The 23,627-nt window shown below is 42.3% G+C and overlaps 1 protein-coding gene across 3 annotated transcripts; it reads right to left on the bottom strand.

The window, feature by feature from the left end:
• Positions 1–814: 814 nt before the first annotated feature.
• zc3h7bb (zinc finger CCCH-type containing 7Bb) lies at positions 815–22,991 on the bottom strand. 3 transcript variants are annotated; one of them, XR_013788875.1, is made up of 22 exons: positions 22,713–22,991; positions 21,744–21,805; positions 21,600–21,636; positions 20,715–20,912; positions 20,108–20,266; positions 19,801–19,944; positions 19,630–19,672; positions 19,023–19,264; positions 18,001–18,286; positions 17,693–17,751; positions 17,201–17,300; positions 16,347–16,508; positions 15,675–15,880; positions 15,358–15,458; positions 13,854–14,035; positions 12,316–12,404; positions 10,546–10,802; positions 8,880–8,985; positions 8,250–8,358; positions 7,106–7,239; positions 3,269–6,118; positions 815–3,225 (listed from the first exon to the last, which is right to left on the bottom strand). XR_013788875.1 is itself a non-coding variant. In XM_079493277.1 (21 exons), exons 2-21 carry the CDS (start codon positions 21,800–21,802, stop codon positions 6,083–6,085), a joined length of 2,709 nt encoding a protein of 902 aa, XP_079349403.1. In that variant the 5' UTR covers positions 21,803–21,805; positions 22,713–22,991; the 3' UTR covers positions 815–6,082. The 3 variants fall into 3 exon arrangements, 2 of the variants coding, with proteins under 2 accessions (XP_079349403.1, XP_079349404.1); XM_079493277.1 differs by having other exon boundaries at positions 815–6,118; XM_079493278.1 differs by having other exon boundaries at positions 815–6,118; positions 19,023–19,261.
• Between the last annotated feature and the right edge of the window lie 636 nt (positions 22,992–23,627).

The following is a 23,627-nucleotide window of genomic DNA, read 5'->3' as shown; positions in this document are numbered from 1 at the left end:
GCAACACCATCATAGGACAATTTATAAATCAAGCAGAAGGCTGTTAGATGTGGGTAAGCGCAATGTGTTTATCAGACAGAGAACAGCTTTTTTTTTATGGCGTTCTTTTTTATCCTCTCCTCTCCCGTCTCTCCTAAATGTCACTAGATACAGTAGCTCTCATTTATTTATTATTTCACGGGCCCCCAGTTTTTATTAGACAGTATGCCGTGGAGACCGACAGGAAAGGGACGGCGGGCAGGGGAGCGAATGACACAAAACATGTGTCAAAATGCAAAACGTCATGAATGCCCTGCATGTGTCTACAGCACCACTGAGGCCCCATTAGAAGCCGTAACTCCTGACATATTTACAGAGTACCCACATAGTCCTGTACATAGTAAAATCCTGAGTGTTATATGAACATGGTACAGAAACTACAGATTGACCTGTAAAGTGGTTGATTTTACTTGCCTAGTCTGGGGGTTACCAAAACATTAGTATTTATTTCTGGAATCAGCACCCCGAGCGCACAGGACGAAGATTGATCAAAAGGACGGAGATTATTGATATCAAAACCGATCGCATCGCTCCACAGGCTGGGAGCGTCTGTTGCGCAACAGTCGATGTTGCGCAACAGTGGGACGTCATCGAAAATGTTCCCCCCCGTCGAGCTGCAATTTGCAACTCTCAAACTCCTTTGCAAAGGATATGCCGTGACCTCAGCTAACTAAACAGAGAGATCTCTGTATTGAAATTGTTAACTGGGGTGCAATATTATTCACGATACAAATATTTTGAAATGCTGATAGAAATAAATAAACCAACACATACATTTTCTAAAACGTCTCCGTTTATTAAATGCTTGCAAGAGATTTGGTCCACTTGTGTTATGATTCACTTCCAACCAGGGAGGAGAAAGGAGAAAACAAAGACAAAAAGAATAGACATGACAAAATGTAAAAATACAGTACAAAAAGTGGCCTGGTTTCATCACTTCTTGAAACCCTGGTTTCATTATCCGAGTTCTTGAAAATAATCCAGGCATCTGCCAACTGATCAATCACTAACGATGAACAAAAATGTATCATAAATACAACTTCTGTGTTTGCGTAGGTGTGGGTTTTGTGTGAATCGAATGACAAATATCTAGCTGATTTACAGTGAAGGCAGTGTGACACATCAGTGTTGCAGGGTTTTTAACAGATGTGAACTGTTTTTTAAAAGCGTAGGACCTTGTTGTTTCACTAACCTTTGAATAAGCCATAACCATGGTGGAGGAACCAAAATTCATGTCAATGTTTCTTTTTGTCAAGAACAGAAAATAATTCATTTAAAAATGCCACAAAGTGACACAATACCATCTTAATCAAACCGAGTGGTTTCAGCACTACTTGGCAAGTTTCTTTATTAAATAGTAATCTATGAATGGAACTGAATAGACAGAGTAAAAAAAGAAAAAGAAATAGAAAACAAAAACTGTCAACCTCTCACCCAAACCTTTATTAATTTACAAAGTGAGGGTGAAGCCTCTGCCTGGAACATATTAGCATAATAGCCGTTGATTGGACTTAAAAAAAATCTTTTAACTCTGAATGCTTGCAGACTGGTAGAGTCTGGTAGAGTCTGACTATGTCCCAATTTCTCTTCAGAATCGGAATCAAGAATTTGTAATAAAATGTCAGCTGAAATACCATAGCACACCACTGCAGGCAATACATTAACAACCCACCACTTGGATAAGATTTTCCAAGAACAGGTTACCTGTCTTAACTCATCTGCGGGAGCACACACACATTTCTATCGGTAGCTGGACAGCAAATTAGACAAGCAAGAAGAGACTATACGTCTTCTTAACTACCTACCCTTGTAGCAATGTCATGATTCACCTCCCTGTTACTACAGGCACACAACATGCAGAACAGGTTAGCAAACTTTGTTTTGTCTACCAGCCACAGTGGCTGGTACCTCAAAATGTTTTCCACATTGCATATTTTACAAGCCACTCATATTTCTCCAAATGTTGCTCGATTACATGCCAAAGGGGCTGGCATATTGGACAAATTTAACAAAGCATTTTTGCAAAATCTTTCCGGTGGTTGGTATTAGCTGCCTACCCTGGCTGCATATGAATATCACCAGTAAAAATTACCATTGATAACATTTGAGAGTTCATATAAAATAAAAAATGTTAATCTAGTCCAGACTACAGCAAATTCTTCCAGATAAACCAAAATTAAAAAAAAAAAAAAAAAAATCTAAACAGTTCCACCACCATCTCTTATCTAAATTACCTCATAAGGACGTCTAAGTATAATCATATCATAGGTATAAGTATAATATATAGAGAGTAGGATAATAGGGGTATGTATATTCTTATAAGTATAGTATTGAATAAGGCGCTATACTGAAGTACATAGGCCTCTATGTATGCTTTTTGTTTGCAGTTCTGTCTTTGATTGGCAAACCATTAGGCAACCTAGGCCATAGTGAGAATAAAAGGTTGAAGAAAGATGTCGAACTCATCTTCTAAAACATAAAAGCACCTTCTAGGTCTATACTGAGAATTTGAACAGCTAATTAACAGCTATAAACGTTCTTCATTCTTTGGCCAGTATTTGAAGCAGTACGAAGGCCACAAAAAAAATCAAAATGTAAGTTAGATGGTGTAACTCAAATATATGGCAGCAGGTCCTTCACATACTCTGCTAGGACAATCTTGTGTCCCAAGAAGAGATAACATTCATCTGATTGTGGGTGATGATAAGTTACATAAACACCTATATAATATAGTAACGGTATAGGCAGTCACTGATCTATATTCTTCACCAAAGCAGTAACTTAATCACGCGAGAACCCCCATCCTGCACCTGGCTTGCCCAGACAGTCCTGTGTACGGTTTGCATACATAGATGCCTATCTACCTCTGTGGTGGTATCATATTCATACATGAATAGTACATATATAAAGAGAGTTATACATAGCAATTAACATATACGTATAATCAATAGCATATAAGAGAGAAATTAGAAATTGTCAATAGATAGCAATCATTATCATCATATTTATCATAATACTAGCGGTAGTAGTAATACGATCCCTCAATAAAGCAGATACATGGGCCATTCCAGACAAGAGACCAGTCTATCACAAATATTACCCAACCTGCTGCAGGCAGACAAGATTAATTGGGATTTGCTGCTACGAGCCTCCTCTACCTTACCACAAGTTGTTCCAAACACAACTCTGTGTATGACAAAACGTTAAACGTCACAGTAAGAGTCTTAACCCTCTCTTTACTCAATACTCATGCTCAGCCTGCTAAGTGGAAATTCAAGCGTTAACTTTGGAGCAAAATAAGGCCCCACCTGCAATACTGTCCCACACATTCCTGTCTGGAATGACCCTCAGAGAAGCGACAAAATAAAATAGTAAATAATCTTTTTTTTAGGTCACTATTGTCATCTAGTTCAGCGATACATAGTCATATAGCAATAGCTCAATAACGAGTTTCTTCTATGTAATCAATACAAGGTTTTCAGGTTATATATTTAATTAAGCTTAACTGCTAAGTTATCAATTATTATTAGTAGTATACAGTATCTGTAAATATGTATAATATAACATGTGTATAAATGTATTTGAATATAGACATAATACCTTAAGTCCTCTGTCCACATTACAAGTTAGGATAAAATGGCAATAGATATCTGCCTTGTGTGTGTGTGTGTGTACGTGTGTGTGTGTGTATGTGTGTGTAGTCTGCGCACACATCTTGAATGTGTTTTATAGGCACATCATTTGGTGCTAATCGTTTCCCTCTCACCCAGGATATCGCTTCTTCCCATTAAGGAGAGGAGGAGAAAAAAAAGGAACACAGTCATTTTGATGCACAAGGACCACAAGAGCAAAATACCCTTTCTATAAAATAATGGCCCTATTTGAACTGAATACATGATATCTCACCCTTACTTAATCTGAACAAATATTCAAACAATAATTAATGGAATGTTAAAAAAAACAAAAAAACGACGTATTGTCATTACTCCATCATTATTCGATAATTATGTCCATGGAGATTTCTTCTTTTCACAAAACATGATTCACCCGGGAATAAAATAATGTTATCCTTTGCGTTAGTCATACATATAACTAATTTCCTTAGTCGACTCAAGGTTTATTAAATCAGGTTAGGAAGCGAAGACCGTACAGTGGACTCCATGTTGCTCCCTGGAAGGAAAGAAACATGTGCAATTGAGACCAGGAAGTTGTACATGCACAAATCATAGATATGGCACAAATGGCAGTGCAGATGGCGTGATGCCACTGAAAGGAGGGGTGCTTGTACATAGGTCACGTCCGACCAACATTATTGTCCGTGTGATGATCCATGCTGGAACGTACTTATCCACTTGCTGTTAAAACTTTAATATAAAAGGTAAAATGCATTGACGTGACATGATATGTACAAGCATCCCTCCTTTCAGTGGCATCACGGCATCTGCTGGGCCATTTGTGCCATATCTATGATTTGTGCATGTACAACTCCCTGGTCTCAAATGCGCATGTTTCTTTCCTTCCAGGGAGCAACATGGAGTCCACCGTACGGTCTTCGCTTCCTAACCTGATTTAATAAACCTTGAGTAGACTATGCTTCAGTTCAAAATGGGGTCATTCTTATTATCTATGGAGATTTTTCTTCTCTTCACGTCATAATTAAATAGGGAATAAAATAATTGTATCTTATAGTTAGTCAAATATCACTCATTTCCTTAGTCAACTGTGCTTCAGTTCAATATGGGGTCATTACTTCCGTATGAGCAATCTCATTGGATGCCGACATCAGCGATGAGCTGGGCTATGTACACCTTCTGCAGCTTTCCAGCCTTCATGTCTTAACCACTTATGGCTTATTTCATACTATTGTTTTAAAAATGTTCACTTCTGACATGCCCAAAATAGGGATGCCATGAATGTGGTTAATACTTCCAAGTGGTCTAACCCACCCATGACCCAAAATTGCATTATAAAACAAAATGCCAATCGATAAGTTATAAATTAGCCTCATATCACTATAACAAGTACGTCTACCGAATCTTTCTCCATTTTGCTTTTGGAAATGTTTCAATGTCCCCCTGACATACACAACAGGTGATTCTAACCAGTATAATTCAGTTGTGCAAATAGTCAAGGAGGCTGAAATACAAGCATGTAACACTTGGATACAGGCTGACCGTGAATAAGAGGCCAACAATGGATGTGAATGTGTACACATCTGTGCCAGTGCTGTGTAGGGCAGGCATGAAAGGCTTGGTCAGATAACCAGCTAGGGGCATTAGTCTGCCCATTATACATGAGAAGCACGGCGGGAGGAGAGCACGGAAGGAGGAAAACGTAAAATGGACAGAAATTAATTATTTGGGCGTGTATGCCTAAATACATTCCACAACCACAATCTTGATTTGTTCTTCACTTTTCCTGATCCACATCCATGATTTAAAGGGCCTGTGCAGGCCATACATTCATAAAGTTCTACCAATATGGCAGACAATATAAAAGGGAAGTACAATTCCCATGGAAACACAAACAGCATTCCTAACCATCAATCTCCCCTGAAACAAAAACAAAATATTTCTTTCAACCCTTTTCGCTACCTTCCCACGAGGGAAGCAGGGTTCGGATTTGGCGAAAACAGAAAGCAGTCCCCAGACTCAGCCGGGGGCGGGGGATTAAATGCAGGGACTCTGGGAAGTCTGAGTAGATTCCTGGTTGCATTTCAAGGGTTTATATTTGCTCGAGGGGGAATTCAAGCTGCTATCTATAACTGTAGCATGGCAGAAAAAGCATTAAAAAGGTTTGCGTTTTCACCAACAACTTTCTCTGTGTGAATTGGTGCCTGTGATTTGTGTGTGTGTGTGTGTGTGTGTGTGTGTCTGTGTGTGTGTGGTCAGCCAGCCAGCTACAGTATATCTAGGGGTATCACATTCAGACTGGTGTGACATAAAGATACTCTACTGTAGCAGTAGCAGGTGTGGGTGGCCCATCTCCTTCGCCTTCTGGTTGCAGGGCCAGGGAACTCGGCTTCTCCCAGGCACGGTGAGACTCAGAGCTCATCTCCATCAGACAACCTGCATCCTCCCTGAAAAACATACAGGCCAACACAGACTGTCAATGGAACTAGAGATGCTCCGATAATTGGCCAGCAATCGGTGATCGGCCATATTCACTCTGATCGGTAATCGGCATTTACCCTATCTATGATCGGCAATTTAATCTGGAGAAACTGATCTTTTACACCATTTAAGTGGTATAAATGTCAATCAGGGCCTGGGCCATGGCTCAGTGGTCCAGGCACCTTGGCTGGTAATCTGGTAGTCTGGCAGTATGCCGCGGGTTCGACTCCCGATCCTGACGGCCTTTACTGCATGTCTCCCCAGTAAAGTCAATCAGATATATAGTATAACATCATTTTGCATTTTTGTGACAGGCCTAAACATTCTCTCCTTCCTCCCCACACACAGGAACAGTTTTGACGTGGGTTTTGAAATATTAAAATTTGCAACTTTTCACAAGATCAGTATCGGACTATCGGTATCGGCCGATCATGAGAAAAACAATCGGTGATCGGTATCGGTCCCAAAAAACCGGATCGGAGCATCTCTAACTGAAACACTGCACACCCACCGTGGTGCTTCCGAATTTGTCGGGTGTCTACACGAACACAACTGGTTCGTGTTCGGGGGAGGGAAGCCGGGCAGTGAGGGTGCTAATTGTCACTGTATGTAATAGTCAGCGGGGAGTGTTGGGGTGGGAGGAATAGGACGAAGGCCCTACGTCCTACCCGCGGGGGCTTCTCACTGCCAGGCGAGTCAGTAGGATACAACAGCAGTGACAACACAGAAATGTGTGTGGGGAGGAATTAATACAAATCTCTCTCTTTGGAGATGCCCAATGACTACTCCCATCAAGGTTTATGAAAATGTGTTACACACGCACACACAAGTGATGCTGGACCATTTTCAATGTAGTGGGTAGACCCCCAGGTTGTCATAAACACACAGACCACAAGAGCTATCAAAAAGTTTAACCTTAACGTATTCCATTAACGCAGCCGGCGACAACTCACCATGCCCTCCGAGTAATCCACCGACATGGTAACCTGCTTCTCCTCTGGGGGCGGGGTCATGAGGGAGCCCTCTGAGCGCCTGGTCTGATTGGTCAGTTGCAGCCACATATCATACATCTGCTGCATGTCTCTCACTGGGGAAGACAGAGGAGGGGAGTGAAAAGAAGGGAGGAGGGGAATGAGGGCAAAGAGGGAAAACAGAAAAGACGAAGAGTGGGGTGAAAGAGATAAGGAATGATTATGACCTTGAGGTTGAATACTCTGCAGGACAACAGTAATATTTTGTAATTGTTTTATATTTCAACAAATTGATTAAATGCGTGGCAATATTTGATACTTCATTTCACAACGGTGTCATGCAACAATAGTGAAAATAGCAGATCTACAAGCTATGAAATATTTTGTGAGCTTGTAGTTTTCACTATTTAAGATTTTTTAAATTTAGTTTTAAGATTTTCACAAAACAGAAATAGAGGCAGAGAGAAAGTGTGAGAGAGAACTAAAGAAAATTAGGGAGCAAAAAGTAGAAAGAGAAACGGCCAGGTCTCATCTGGTCTCAATCGGTTGCCATCTCTTTTCACCGGTGGCTTGTTCTTGTTATTTAGAGGGCAAGTGTCTTTCAATGGCCTTTCAGCAGTCACTTCAAGCAATTATGATTACATCCATTCAGTTACCAGAAAGACAGACATAAGGAGAGACAAAGACAGAAAGATAGATTATAAACAGTGGTGCACATTACTGGTGCGCCAGTGCGCATGCGTTGTCAAAACTTTTGCTGCGCAGCAGATCAAAGGCATGCGAGACGCGTTTGCGCACCAACAGCTGACAGGAATTTAGAGAATCCTGACACTATATTCTGGTGTGTACAGCCAGGCACTCAAAAGAGATGTTAACGTCCTGCAAGTAGACTTAGAAATAAAACTAGTGTTGACTAATCATTATAAGTGGCTATTATTTTGAAGAGAAAGTTAGAGCACAGGAAGTGCGTTTCAGTTGTAAACAAGCTACCATTATAGAGCTGTCAAAGTGCTAGTCGCTAAACCACGTTAGCGACCAAAATAATAATGTGCACCCCTGATTATAAACATATATACTACTGTGTGTGTACTGTGTGTGTGTGTGTATATATATATATATATCTTACAGCTGTTGTTCTTCATGTATGTCCACACATCTCTTTCCTCCAGGCTGTGGGCGAATGAGCAGTTGCCAATATAGTGGCACTTCTTCTGTTTCATCACATGGACACACATCTGGAGCAGGGTGGGGGGTTGACAGGGCACAAACATGCGTTAGGAGCTTGTATATATGTAATATGCATGCATGCACCTTTCAGACATTTGGACTAAGCACTTATCCTTTGCATAATGGTTATGGCAGTAACCCTGATGTATACAAGTGTAATATCCTTTTCCTAGAGAATGATTACAGGGGAACGAGATTGTTCCCCCATAATGTTTAAGTGTGAATTAAAGTGACCGTCATCCCTTTAAGTGCTTGTCTGAAACCTTAAAACCTGAGACGGTTTTAATGTCCATGTACACAGAAAGCAGTTTATAAGCTTAGAACCCCTTTGGATATCATGTACACCATGCTAGGAGGAGGGCTTATTAATGCCTGCAACGTTTAAAATTATCAACCGTTGCTGTGCACAGACATTGTCATCATCTGCATTATTAGCCTAGCTAAAACAAAGGTAAATGAATTCAAAACAAGGATGCGAGTGTGTGAGTGGTTGTGTGGATTATAAGGAGCTCAGCATAGAGGGACTAACGTCATATTGCTGTGGATAGGTGCGAGAGAAAGGCAGTGGTCGAACCACAACCCATTTCTTCTTCTCAAAGGATTTCACCAGCAGGACCCGTCGCTCCTTAGTCCAGCTGCAGAGAGTAAATGACAGGTTAATATGAACCTGCAGTAAAGCTTATTAGGTTACAAGACTGTAAGCTGTTCAATAATGCACAAGAGCAGTGGTTAAAATATTCCAGTTATGTGGATTTAGGCCATTACTACACCTAGTGTGTGGGCTAATAACTAGTAGAACAATGAGGGTCAGAGTTCAGGACCTGAACAGAAATTCAATATATATGCATTTGACAGGTGACAAAATAAAAGGAAAAACAAACATAGTTGTCCTAGTAAGCCGGTGACAGGCCACCACAAACTGCCAGCACAGCTTCAATGCAAATTGACACAGATTGTATAAGCCTGTGGAACATGATTATAACAAAAGATATTCCCTCATTTGGTGTTTGATGATGGTGTTAGAGCAGTGTTTCCCAACCTGTGTGCCGCGGCACTTTACTGTGCCGTTTGATGTGTCCAGGTGTGCCGCCTGATTTGACCGAAAATAACACTAACCCTCCCACGAAAGCAATCGTTGTTGTTGTCACACGTCTAACCATTAGACGTGCGATAACAACAACTACGGAACAATAGACTCCACCGACCGTCGGCCATTGAAATGTTAATGCTAAAGAGATGCATCCAGAAGACGCTACATTTCGCCCCCCTCCAGTAAGACTGGAGCGCACGTAGACAGCAGACACATACAGTCCTACATGTCCCGACCCAAACACTGAGGAGGTAAAGTAAACGTGACGTTGTTGTGATTAAACATAATGTGCCACGAAAAATAGCTGTCCAAGTGTCCATACATGATCGCCTCGTTCGGCGAACAAAATCCTCCACAGAAGCGCAGTGATGCCTGATTCATTCTTCGTCGTACACGTGTTCCATGCTGAAAATGGCTGATTTACAAGCTCACAACGCTTTGCGGACGCAACGTGTTGTGAGCTTGTCGATCAGCTATTTTCAGCACGTGGAAATATGCAGGCTGTGAGAACTGAGACCCTTCACAATAAAAGCATGCAGCTTTCACAAGTTGGCCCATAATAAAGACAAGGAAAAGGATTAAGAATTAGGTGGCATTTCACATTGCATATGAGCTATTTTTTTCTCCAAAATGTATTTAAAAAGAATTAATTTGGATAATGGTAATGGAGATATTGTAAAAGTTGTCACTTTATTAATCCCCCAAGGTTTTTTTATTCAATAAAGTCTAAAATAAATGAACTTTACCAACACTGTATATATATATATATATATATATATATATATATATATTTACACACACACATACATACACATATGTATGTATATGTATATAGATAGGCCTATACACCGTATATCTAGGTGTGCCCTGAGTTTTTAGGCTATGAAAAGTGTGCCCTGGGACAAAAAAGGTTGGGAAACACTGTGTTAGAGAACCCTGTCTAATAAAACAGCCTTCCGGTGGTCAACAGGGTTGGAATCTGCTGACTGCAATGGCCATAGCATATGAGACACATGGCATCATTGTCATACTCAAACTTGTCATTGACACTCGGTGACACCTCATGTCTTCCTTCACGTTATGCTTGTCAAAGTGGGCCTCTCACCTGTGTCGTGCTTTAGCCGTGCAGTACTTGAGATTCTTGTCAGGTTCGTTGACCTGGCCGTCCCTCCAGCACTGGCCGCACACAAACTTCATCTTCAGGTTCAGACCCCGCCCCCTCCCTGAACCCACCGCTCCCATGCCTCCACCCATTCCTCCAACAGAGTGCACTCCTCCTCCACCAATGCCATCTCCTCCTCCAATCCCCCCAACACCACCTCCTCCAGCCATACTGCTGCTATGGTGCGAGATGTGCATAGGCTGACAGAGACAGAGAGAAGGAGAGAGAGGTTAGGAACAGGGGAAGATAACATTGCGACACATTGATTCAAAAGATGCAATCAATCTTCAATGACATTATTTCATATCAACTGTGCTTGCACACAAACATACACGCAGGAAATAAAACACTCATTCCTTTAGATGTTTACCTTCAGCCTAAATACTGCTTACTATTGTCATTTGTTTTCCAGGTGACCTTTTGTAGCCTGGCTCCAGCCCTGAATCGCTAGCCACGCCCATTAAGAAAATATGTTCTGGCGATTCAGGTCTGGAGTCTCTGCCTGCGGCGGCGTTAGTGAATAATGAAGTGAAACGAAATGAAAGTCTAGACCTTTTGTCTAGGGGGCTTGTAATTTTCCACACTTCTGATGTGTTTATCCCCACTTTGTGTCCAAGCACAGGTTTAATCTACAACTTGTTTTGGCCTAGGTTAAGATTACGTTCGACTCTGCAAGGCACTTAACTCAGTGGTTCCCTGTGGTCGTGCACCCCTTGTGGTGTGCCAACGCCCTCTAGGGGGTGCGCGACATGAAAAGGGTAATGGCGGTTTTATGGTGTTATTCAACACAAATGGCAAAATCCAGTAAAACACTGTTGTAAAGAGATGGATACAGCAGCTGCATGCCTCTCAGTGCAGACATTCTGTGATTATTTGTCATAATCATATTCAAAATTTATAATTTTCAGCCAAATACAACGGAACTGAGCGTTGGGGGGTGCATCAGGTACAGTAGGTCAGGAGGTAAACGGCCAAAAACTTTTGGGGACCACTGCTAACTGAAAGTGACTGCAAAAAAGACCTTGAAAGATGAAATATGACTAAGGATTACTGTGATTATGGTAAGCATACATATCACACATACCATAATTCACCGGCAAAAAATAAAATCCGAATTATTTCACGGACCCCCTGGCTATGCGTTGCGGACCCCACAATGGGGATCTACAGTATATAATAACTGATCCTATTGTTAATGCAGTATGGAAACAATGAGTCAGCCATTATTATTGAACCCATAATGTAGCCACCAGTGGGCAATATTACTCAGGAGAGTAATGTTACTTATTACAGCCAGGCTATAAAATAAAGCAGCAATCTCTCTTGACCTTTTAAATTAAAATGTTTTCAAACGGTAGCCAACAAATCCAGAGTAATATGTAATATGTGCTGTTTTGCTCTGATGAAGGTTCATAGCCGAAACGTTCCTTTTTGGTGTGTGCCAATAAAGAAATGGAAATGAGTACTTTGTGCGCCATTTATACATTTTTTGGATGTGCTACCTTTTTGGATTTTTTTTAATTCCCATTTATTTTTATGTATACTGGATTTAGCACTCCACTGAAAACCATTGCTGATGTGCAACCTCTTTTTCTCATTTAATATGGTATAATATTACCGTTTTGGCAGAGTAATAGCTTACACTACTCGTTTCACAAAGCACCAACTGGTCGAGCCACCTGGGCACCCTCCCCATCCCAGCATCAGCCTTACCTTCTGTTGGTGCTGCTGCTTCTGTGCATTTTGCTCCAGTCTGTGCCAGTGTCTCTTGGACTCTTGCACCATCTCCTCATGGGTAATACCTAAGAGATGTTAAGAAGTACAGAATAAGTTTGGTGGTTCTTAATCCCCGCCAGGATTAATTCATGAATTCACCTCGTATTGCCAGCATTGTCCCCGTTCAACCCCTATTTTGAAGAGACAAAACCCACGACTGGATGTTACAAATATTACTACTACTGTGTGTGTTGTCGCATCAAGCCCCCAGGATGGCTGGGCAACATTGAAGTTGTCTCCCTACTGGTCAAAACCAGGTACTGCAGGTGGGTGGGGCCCAGGTTAAATTTATGAATGAATCGTGTACCACAAGAGCAGCGTGAGGGGTACTACGATAGGAGCCAACCAATCATATCAACGCTTGAGGGGTACTACCCGGAAGTCTTCGTCATTCTTCCAGGTGCTTCAAAACGCCACTGAGCAACTTCCACTTAAGTGAATTGTGGGGGCGGGGCTGTAGCTCCTCAATCCATTCTCTAGATATATTGTAGCTCTATGTGTCGCATCCACAACCTCGTTTTAACCGGAAATGCCATCTGGGACAAGGAATTGGAGATAAAGGCGAAGAAACAGATTGTCGCTGCGGGTGCACAAGAAATTAAACATGGCGCGCTACAGTCTTCTTGACATCATCAGTTAGCAACCCCATGCTAATGTGAGTAGCATCTCAACTCGATCGATCAAAAGCACTATAAAAGAACAATTGGTGTGAATCTACGCCAATGGCGGGGGGGCAGACTAACGGAAATGACGCCAATGGCGTGCTCCGAGTTAAGGGCCTTGTGATGGCACACCACACGACACTGCTATAACACAGTTTTCGCTCAACTGTCATATCATAGCCTGGCATGGCCAGACTATTATCACTGTGTAGATACAATTAGTCTGGAACTTTGTTTTGGCGGTTACAAACAGATTCCAACGTCATAGATTAAAAAGTCTCACTTTGAATAGTGGGCTCTGATTGGTCACCCACAACTCTGGGGTGAGCGAAATGTAATTCAAACTGAGGAGTGCCAAACAAATCTCCCCAGGGATTGTCTCCACCAGGTCGAAGGCATGGGGAGAGAGTATGTTTTGCACTCCGTCCATGTGTGTGTGTGTGTGTATGTGTGTCAGTCCTTCTGTCCGTCCGTCCGTTACCAGCTATCTCCAGCACGGTTGGCCCGATCCATGCCAAACTTTGCACACACACTCCCTGGATGCCAACGACGAACCTCTGTAATAGTGTTTAAACTTTCATATGAATGTATTTAACTACCTGGCTGAATAAGATAGCCAGACATGCCGCCTTTCTGAGCCCTGCGGTGTGTATTCATATACCATTCCCACATACATCTTCTATTTTGGGGGTCTCTGGCACAAAACATTTTCAGATGGGGGTCCGTGGCCAAATACACATCAATTTGGGGGGGGGGGGTCCTTGAGAAAAGTTTTGAGAACCACAGGTGTAGAGTATGTGCTGCAGTGTTCACCTGTGTCCTGCTGCAGGACCCAGCACTTCAGCTCTATGACAGAGTGGGCAAAGGAACAGCTGTCCTCGCGCTGGCAGCCGTAGCGCACCTCATGGCGACACACATCAAACTGGCACAGCGGATGCAGCGGGCGCACTTTGCTGTAGCGCACGTTGGCCGACCTCACCACGTGCACCAGGCACCTGGAAGGAACATGCACACACGCACGCACGCACGCACGCACAGAAACACACAAACACACAGTCCAGGTCAGTAATTTAAACGGTTACGTTTAACAGTAACAGAAGGGTTAGTTAGTACAGCAGTAAAATAGAAAGTAAAATCAGGAAAGAAGTTCTAGAAAGGAGATAGACATTAGACAGATTGAAAAACGTATGCATTAATGGACACGGTGAGACTTAAAGCGGCACTATGTCACTTTGTTTTATGAATAAAGTGTAATTGTATCCAATCTGAATGGTAGAGTATGTTAACATGCCAAGCTTTGCACACATACTCCCTAGATGCCAACGATGAACCTCTGCCCCAAATTTTCCAGCGCCACCAGGAGGCCGACTTTTGTAATACACATGTTTTTGACTCCTCCAGATTTGGTCCAAAAATCCCGCAAAACGTTACACAGTATCTCTATAGTCATGTGCTAAAGACAGATCTGTCCGATATTTCATATTCATCCTAATTGGCCAACATAGGCTTTCAAAGCTTGCAGGATTGGCCCATTTTGAACAAAAAGCATCTAATCATATATAAACACAGCGTGCAATTTACTTGAAATCTTTCACGCACTTTCCTACTAGGCTGAAGAATATATCCCACCCTTTTCACATTGGCCTATAGCCCCACCAACAGGTGGATTTTTTGCAAAACACATTTTTGGAACAAAATGCCTCAAATCATCTAATTACCATCAAAGGTGTAAGAACAAATGGCACCCTTTTCACATTGGCCTATTATAGCGCCACCAGGAGGCCACAACCTGACCCTGCCCTGGTGGAGACCTGTGCCCCGAGGGGCACTTTATCTAGTTTGCATATGTGAAAGAAGTGTTATGTTTCTCTTTAAAGAAAACCTAAAAGTCAAGCCAGAATGATAATTACTATGATCTTCATCATCTCTAGCCTCGGAAACCCAAACGTTTTTATTTCCAGGGAGAAAAAAAAAAGTCTGGGACAGAGTCCACTTCAATTCGGTATAGTAGTGCACACGTCGACCACTCTCTGCTGATTTCTGATCGGCTGCACCTTTGTTAAATTGACGCACACACGTACACAAACACTCCTCTCTCTCTGTTGCTCTAATTAATTAGTCATGTCACGCAGCTGCGTCTAGATTCTCCCAGCGGATCCTGCCTATGCCATAGAAAGCATAGGTGGACCCCAGGCCACATCATCTCTAACAGAGATAATGGGGTTAAAATGCTCCACAATATAATATAAGAAAGAACAGGGAAGTCATGTGAGATTAGTACATTTCAAAGAGAAATAAGAAGTCTTGTCAGACTCACTTGTTATCGTCGAATGGGTGTCGCGCTGTGAGGTTTGAGCACACGGCTAAGTTTTCTTTGCTGCGTTTACTGATGATGCGAGGTTTACTGTCAAAACATTCCTGTCCAGTGGAGAGAAGAGAGAGTTGGTAACGCAACATAATTTCAAATGTAAAACTGTAACCAACAGATTTAGAATCTAGAACTGTATAGAATCATCCGTTTACCATGACCCCAATATACAGGTGTCAAAACTAATTTAATGTAAAATGTAAAAAGAGGCATTCAAAAACTTGAACATACAGTAAACTGTACGTATGCATCTCTCTGGCTCTCACCTCACAGAGGAACATAAACATGCCCATGTGGAGCTGCAGCAGCCGGGTGACGCTGAGCGCACGCCGCTCTGTGCTGCCCAGGGGGTCGAACAGAAGCTCACGACTCAGAGCACCCTTCCTCTCCTGGGTCCACACATCAATCTCCTCCTGACAGTAGGCGAACGTACAGTTCTCCCCATACTGGCACTCCTGTCGTTCCTGCACCTCTGTGGAGGACAAGAGGGAGGAGGTCAAGAATAGGCTAAGGGCAATAATAAGCAATTAATTAATTTAATGAGAAATGCTCAGGAGAAAAGAAGACAATTATATGGCCTCCGCACCCATTCTTTAGGCATCGTCACCAAGTTACTAGTATGTGTGTGGTTTGTGAACGAAACTGCATAACTCACAATGGGGTGTTCAGGTTGAAAACTAATTATTAACTTCAGTGCCGTTTAGTCATGTCTGCTGCTGCTTCTCTGCTACAGCTATAGTTACACTCAGCACTGTTAAATTGTCATGCTCTGGTGTGTACAATTACAGCATCTACAGGGCAGGAAACTCATTTTAAACTGGACTATAAACAAAGGTTCAAAGCTATCAGTGACATACTTAAACCAGTGTAATTAATTACCATGCCCATTTAAAACAATTCCCATCATTTCTATTCAGTTATTTCACTTAAAAACATACCTTTACAGAGTACAAACGCTCCCAGGAAGTTGTTCCGTGCAGGCCGGGGCCGGACCCTCTTCCAGTTAGGGTCATCTGTGTTTTTGAGGCGACACAGAAGAACGTCTCTCTTACAGCGGTGTGCTGCCTCAGGCTGATACTGGTAGTCCATTACTCGTGGACCTGAGATAGTGAGATATGAAGAGGCTACATTACAGCCAAATTAAATGATTTGAAGCATTTTGTTCCAAAAATGTGTTCTGCAAAAATCCACCTGTTGGTGGGGCTATAACAGGCCAATGTGAAAAGGGTAGGATATATTCCTCAGCCTAGTAGGAAAGTGTGTGAAAGATTTCACGTAAATTGCACGCTGCGTTCATGATTAGATGCTTTTTGTTCAAAATGGGCCAATCCTGCAAGCTTTGAAAGCCAATGTTGGCCAATTAGGATGAATATGAAATATCGGACAGATCTGTCAAATCAAATTTAAATTTGTTCATATAGCACATTTTGACCCTAACCCTAACATTAAAGTAAAGTACACAGATGAAAAGCATGCAATACCAATTAACAGACAGAAACCCCGCATATGGAACAAAATAATAGGAGTCAATCAACTAGTTAGGATAATAAGGGAAATGTACCTTTAACATTTTTGTCATCACAGAGATGTGACAGATAAACCACCCAATCAATGACATTACAGGCACCTTTGAATTTCAAACTCCATTTTAACTATGTTAAGACTCATTGACAACACACATTCCTGGTGGTGTGTGTGTGTGTGTGTTATTTTTATTTTTTTTAAATAAAAATAATGATCACAAAACCACAAGTGTTTCAAAGAAATGTCCCTTTGACCTTTGTGTACAAACCTATGCGGCTGTAACAAGCATGACAGGCTTGGCGGAACTCATGCGTGGCTGCCAGGGGGTTCCTAGAGAGCAGAGACAGGTTGGTCCCAGATGGACCGTTCTGTAGAAGAGGACAAAAGGTTATTATAGGGTTACAATCAATCGCTGGACCATAAAAAAAAAACAGACAATAGCTGTGTCCCTATTAAGGGGCTACGTTCTGCGAAGGCTACGCTTTTGCTGCTATGTTATAGCAGCATAAACAAGGCTGTCCCATTTCGAAGGCTCCTTCAAATGCAACCTTCAGTTCAAATGTATGAACGTATTTCACATGGACAGGAAAAAACTTTGTTTGACACCGTTTCAAGGAATGTAGTTTTAAATTGTAGTTGTTAGGCAAAGATTTTGTTAGTTAGAACTTAAATCTCCTACTGACTGCTGGACAGTTGGTGCTCATCCCTAATCTGAGTCATTTGGCAAGAGCATGTCATTTTGTGTGTGCGTTTTACTCACCGTGTGTGTGGTGCTATGGTTGCGTATTCCAGGGATAAAACTGTGAGACACTCGCCCCCCTGGAGACAAAAGGACAGAGATATTGAAGTAAGAAACTGTGGCCTTGCTGCAACGATGCCGAGAATCACACAAAATTGTTGATTTACTCACATCGATGGCTGTTCAACTGTTCATGCACAACTCAAATCAGTTTGAAAATGAGGAACCGTATTCAAGGTGGAGAAGGAACACATGGGACATGTGGAAAGACCAGCACAGATTTCAAGATAAAAAATAAATAAAAAAACATAGATGAGTCTTCCACTCACCAGGCAATTTGTACTCAGACAGGGAGTCCAGCCCTCCTGCCACACCACTACTTCCTTTCCCCTCTCCATCCCCAGCTCCTGGCGAAAAGGATCCCAGTGCGTCCCGCGCCTGGGTGGAGCCCTGGTCCCTCTGGGCCAGCGGGGGGTAGGGCTCGAGGGCGGGTATCTGGCTGAAATAGGCAGGGGGTAGCTGAGAAGACGGGGCTGGAAGGCTGGGAGAGTACGGAGGCCGAAGACCCACCGCTGTGTTGGGGAGGTTGGTAGGGATGGCACCCTGCACTGGACTCTGGACCAAAGACACATACACAGGTGATATCAGCTCAAATACAGATATGTGGGGGCACGTTGGCACAGTCGGTAGGGTTGTCGCCTCACAGCTAGAAGGTCCTGGGTTCGATTCCCGCTGGGGACGCTGTGGGGGCGTGTTCTCTTCTCCACGTCATCAGTGCCCATACCCGAGGTGGGGTTGGAGTTTGCATGTTTTCCCCGTGTCCCCTAGGGTAGGTACCCTCACAAAGTCATGCAGTAATCCTGGTCTCTAAACTACCTCCCCCTGGTCAGCAGAGGTGCCTGATGGAGGGAAAGGAACTGATCGGAATAACGTGTTCCTTCCACACGCTATGTCCGGCCGGGGAAACTCTCCCCCATCAGGTGGAAAGAAGCAGCTTGGACTCCTCATGCATAGAAGGAAGCATGAGGTCAGTCCGCTGCCCCCCAGGTCGGCAGAAGAAGTGTAGCGCCCAGGATTACATTGGGTGAAAAAATGGGTTGCAAAAAAATATGTCAACAATGGAGTGAGGGTTGCAAATTGTTTGCCAAATTGAAAACTCTTTTCTGTAGTCACAATAGTTATATTCGAGTCTTACCAAACATTTATTTAGCATTTTTTGCTAATATTAAAGGGTTCATACTCTACCAAACAGCTTGCTTAAAATAACATTATTCACAAAAAAGTAGAATTTCAGCTTTAACACAAAGGAATCTAGGTATCCAAATCCATCCAGCCCTTTTCCTCTGCTAACCTCACTGACTTTCTTGGGGATGCAGTCCAGAAGACTGTCCAGTTCATCGTTGATGACGCTGCTGCTGCACTCATCTATGTGATCGGAAACGGGCACCGAGTATGGCATGGGAGGTAGCCCCTGGCTACTGGGGCTCTCAGACAGGTCAGGACATGGAGTCACTACGGGGGTTGCAGGTTCATCACTGACAGGGATGGGCGTGGCCAAAGGAGCAGGAATACACTGGGCACTGGACAGATCTGCTGGGAAGGAAATGGAAAGAAGCATTTAATGGATATTAGTAATAGTTAAGTACATCTTTGTTTTTTAAAGTGGTTATTAAAACAAAAGCATACACAAAGTGCTTCCTAATTACATAAAAACAAGTAACATTGCAAATAACAAAATATGGAGGGATATTGGTAACACAGTGGATCTGAGTAATATCTAAAATGACATGGTACCCTTCAAGGGCTTTATCCTAAAAATAAATTTGAATATGAATCAACAAAATGAGGAAAATAAATTCCATAAGCTTTTGCAATATGTGAAAGGTTCAGGCATTTAATTCCTTGGCCTACTCCGGAGTTATTTATCTCTATTGCCAATACAAACAAAGAAAAAATACCTGGTCCGATGTCAGTCAAAGACTCTAAGCCATTGGAGGATGTCTAAAAACAAGAAGAAACATTGTACTGTTGAACTCAAAATCATTAAGTGAATCTATACACACACACACACACACACACACGCAAAAGGTTTGCACTGGAATCAATTCCGCTCTAATTGTACTACCTACCTCTCCTGTGGGTGGGGAAGTCTCTCCATGATTCTCTCCTCCTGTGGCACTACTGGACTCAACCTGAGGGCTGATGTATGCCTTACGAACCTTCAGACCAAGTTTATTAGCCAGCTCCTGGGCGAGGTCGCCCACCTGCCTGTCCTGGAAATGAAACAAGAAAGCAAAAAGGTTTGAAAGAACAGAGAAAAGAACAAATTTAATCTGAATGAATCATGATTTATAAACAAAAAACACTAATGGTGACAGACAATCAACATTTCATTCATGAGCAAATATATTTTACTCTTTTGTGCTGATAACTTACAAGCGGTGAAATGAGCAGGCATCTAGTGCCACACTCGTAGGCCTCCCTGAGGCGTCCCAGCTCCCTCAGACAAATGGCCTTACGGTACAGAGCTCTGCGACTGCCCTCAGACACGCACAGCGCACTGTCACAGTCTTGAACACCACGATCATACTCCCTCTGACAAGAGATGCAGAGAGAGAAAACCATGAGAAAAGGTGTGGACATTTAAGAAATTTGGTCAACAGAACAGTACACAAGGAGATTCACACTATGGTCCCGGATGCACACTCGAGACCACTTGGCAAATGTTCCCGGGACCAAATGGTCCCGGGAAGTGTACTCGATACAGATTGCTGCAATGTGAAAAGCATTGCATACAGTTAAATGAAGTGTACTTGGGTGCGGAAGAATCAAGGCCAATGTGAATCATGACCAGCGGGGACCAGGCAATCGTATTCGGGAACAGTTTGAATCTGCCCTAAAGTAAGTCTCCTCATGTGCACAATAAAGATTATAAACGTCTCCTTGTGTGCACACCTGCACACATACAAAATTCAATAGACAAAACTTTATTAATCCCCAAGAGGGTAAATGATAGGCTCTCTCTCTTCTGGTCCTTCCTCACCATGTGATAATGTGAAGCAGCCCGGTTAACATAGAGGCACTCCAGCAGCTCTGTGGGAATGACAAGGGCTTCAGCCTGTGCATAGCGAGCCACGCTGACTCCTTCCCCATAGTAGTGCGCTGCCTGGCGCCAGTCACCATCTCGGAACACCGTGTTTCCCTCATCCTGTAGGTTGCACACGAGTTGGGTCAAGAAGGCCTGCAGGTAAGAAAGGGCACAAAACAAATGTTAATCGGAGTGAAACTTGTACCAGATTCTCATTTTTAAACCACACCCCCATAGGGTTTCTCAGTGGTGCACAAAAAACATGACACACACACACACACACACACACACACACACACACACACACACACACACACACACACACACACACACACACACACACACACAGTTTAAAGTAGTTAAAACAATTATGTAGTGAGATTAACAAGATCTGATCATGGAAAGAAAGAAAAGAAAATAGTCTGGCAAAATAAAAAGCTAAAACGTAAGGCAATAGCAGAGGTTCACCAGGTTAGGGTGAGAGAAAGAGTCAAGGGGAAAGTGAGAGCTATAGAGAAAGATTGAGGTCAATCAAATCGACAACACAGCAGCTCAAACATGGAGCCAGATTCCGAAAGTTGATTCTGTGCAAGGATTTTCTCAGCAAATGGATTGGTTGAGGGAGGCTCTGACAGGGTCATGGACAAAGAACACATTTAATAGGAGGAACACTTTGTTACTTAATATCTTGGCTGCTGACTCCATGGTTTTCACAGAATGAAAAGTCAGGTTACAGTGCAAAACCAGTTATAAGCACAAGTTATACACGTGAACAAATTGTAAACGGCACAAACACAAAATAAAGAACTGTGTCAATTAAATTAGGATAAAGTGTAATACCTCATAGGTCTCTGGCTCTGGGAAGGGTAGAGAGGACCTGTGGATAAAAACCACAGTGTCACAGAATGATATCAGTGTTTCTCCACGTGAGTTAGCTGGTTACAGAGTTTCTTTTAATAATAAACAATGTTATTGTTAACTTACTGGATGAAGCCCATTGATTTCTGAATCTCCTCTTGTCGCTTCAGTCTCTCAGGATCCATGACCTGAGGGTAAAGACAAAGTTTACTTGTAGATAGCTTCATTTGCTTCAATATGTTCCCTCAGTCCCTACACTCATTCTGTAGCTCCAGAATGAGCGTAGGGACTGAGGGAACATATTGGGGCTAACTTGTAGACTGAGAACAACATTGTAATATTATGGCCATTAAATAATTGCATGTATTAGTTTAATCATTAGTAGATACATACGTTTTTGTAATAATTTGCGAGGATAATATTGGCACACTGGCTCTCTTACATTCCAACCAAGCCTGGCCTTGCTTCTAGCAATCCTCGCGCTCACGTCAATGTAAACACAAACAGTGACAGCTAATATTTAACGGTGACTAAAGGTTAACATTAGGTTAATGGCATGTGCAGTGTGCATTGCCACTAGCGTCTTCAATCAAATGCAAGACTCGAGCCTGTCAAACACCTACTGGGCATAATTTTGTTAAGTATTATTGTTCCTTAATAGCCTTAACAAGTTCGCTAACTAACGTGTTAAAGTGACTGCATGTGCATAGCTGTTAGCTGAGCTAACGTTAGTTGTGTGCCTGTCTGTCAGCACCACACTATCACCTGCTACAACATCCTGACATGTAAATAAATAATGTAAATGTTACCACTCTTGGCTGCTTGGGATTAGCTAAAGCTACTAGCTAGTATGCTAGCCACAGGCTATACTCACAGAGCCCCCAATTCATGCTAAAATAACAAATATTAAATTATACTTGATAAATATGTGAGAAGCCTGTGCTTTTATTAGACATTCTTCTTCCGTCTCGTCACCAGCGACAACTTGTGGTGTTTAGTCTAGTTTAGCATTAGGCGTAGAGAGCTGCATGTTTGTTTAATGGTCCGTCCAGCCCAGGTCAGAGATAGACGGAGGCCTTGTCGAGCACAACTCACCGAGCTGTTTGTCTCTTTTCGGCTTTTCAGGAAACGAGCGTTGTCGATAATCGTCTGGGAATGAACCAAAAAATATATCTGATCAGATATCAGACCCTGCTATATCCACACGCATATCTGTCTTCTGTGACACCACTATCCCTATGATGACGGGATGTAGCATCTGGACGGTACATGAGTTTTGATCGTTATGGTCGCTGCCTGGCTAACGGTAGCTAGGCTAGCTGCCTGGCTCTGCTGCACGACAAGCTTTCAAACTATCTCAACAAGTTTCTTTGAAGTGCTTCAGCACTAGAGGGCGCTGGTGGCAACCACTGTTACATTTCAGTGGTGTAAAGTAGGCTATTAAAGTACATTTACTGTAGTGTACTGTACTGTACATACGTAGGCTACAATTTTGAGATATATAGGCCTACTTTACGAGTATTTCGAATTTCCAATATTTTTTACTTCTACTCCACTACATCTCAGATCCAAATATTGTACTTTTATTCCACTACATTAAAAACTGTAGGTACTTTGTAGACATTGATTATTATTATTATTAATCACTTCCATCCTACATTACAGAATACAGATACATTTCGGCCATTTGAAAATAGCCGATCTACAAGCTTCTGATGAATTGGAAATGGTGGTGGACCCTGATGTTCGATTGATTGAAGTATTTAACAGTTTGCAGAATTACAGTACATTATTTTCAAGCACAAATCAATACAAAAACTGTCAACTGTGAGTTGTCTTGTTACCCAATAAAGCATTACATTTGTTTACAACTTAGAGTCCACCTTGTAAACAAGTGTAATGATTTATCATGGTGTTTTGTATTGACTTGTGCTTTCGTTTGAAATGTACCCATTCTGCATACTGTGAAATAACAAGATCAATCAAAACAATAAATTGCAGTCATTACCA

Source organism: Electrona antarctica (genome assembly GCF_951216825.1).
Source record: "Electrona antarctica genome assembly, chromosome: 22".
NCBI lineage: Eukaryota > Metazoa > Chordata > Actinopteri > Myctophiformes > Myctophidae > Electrona > Electrona antarctica.
Note: the sequence above shows the minus strand (reverse complement) of the source record. Positions and strands in the feature narration are given on the sequence as shown.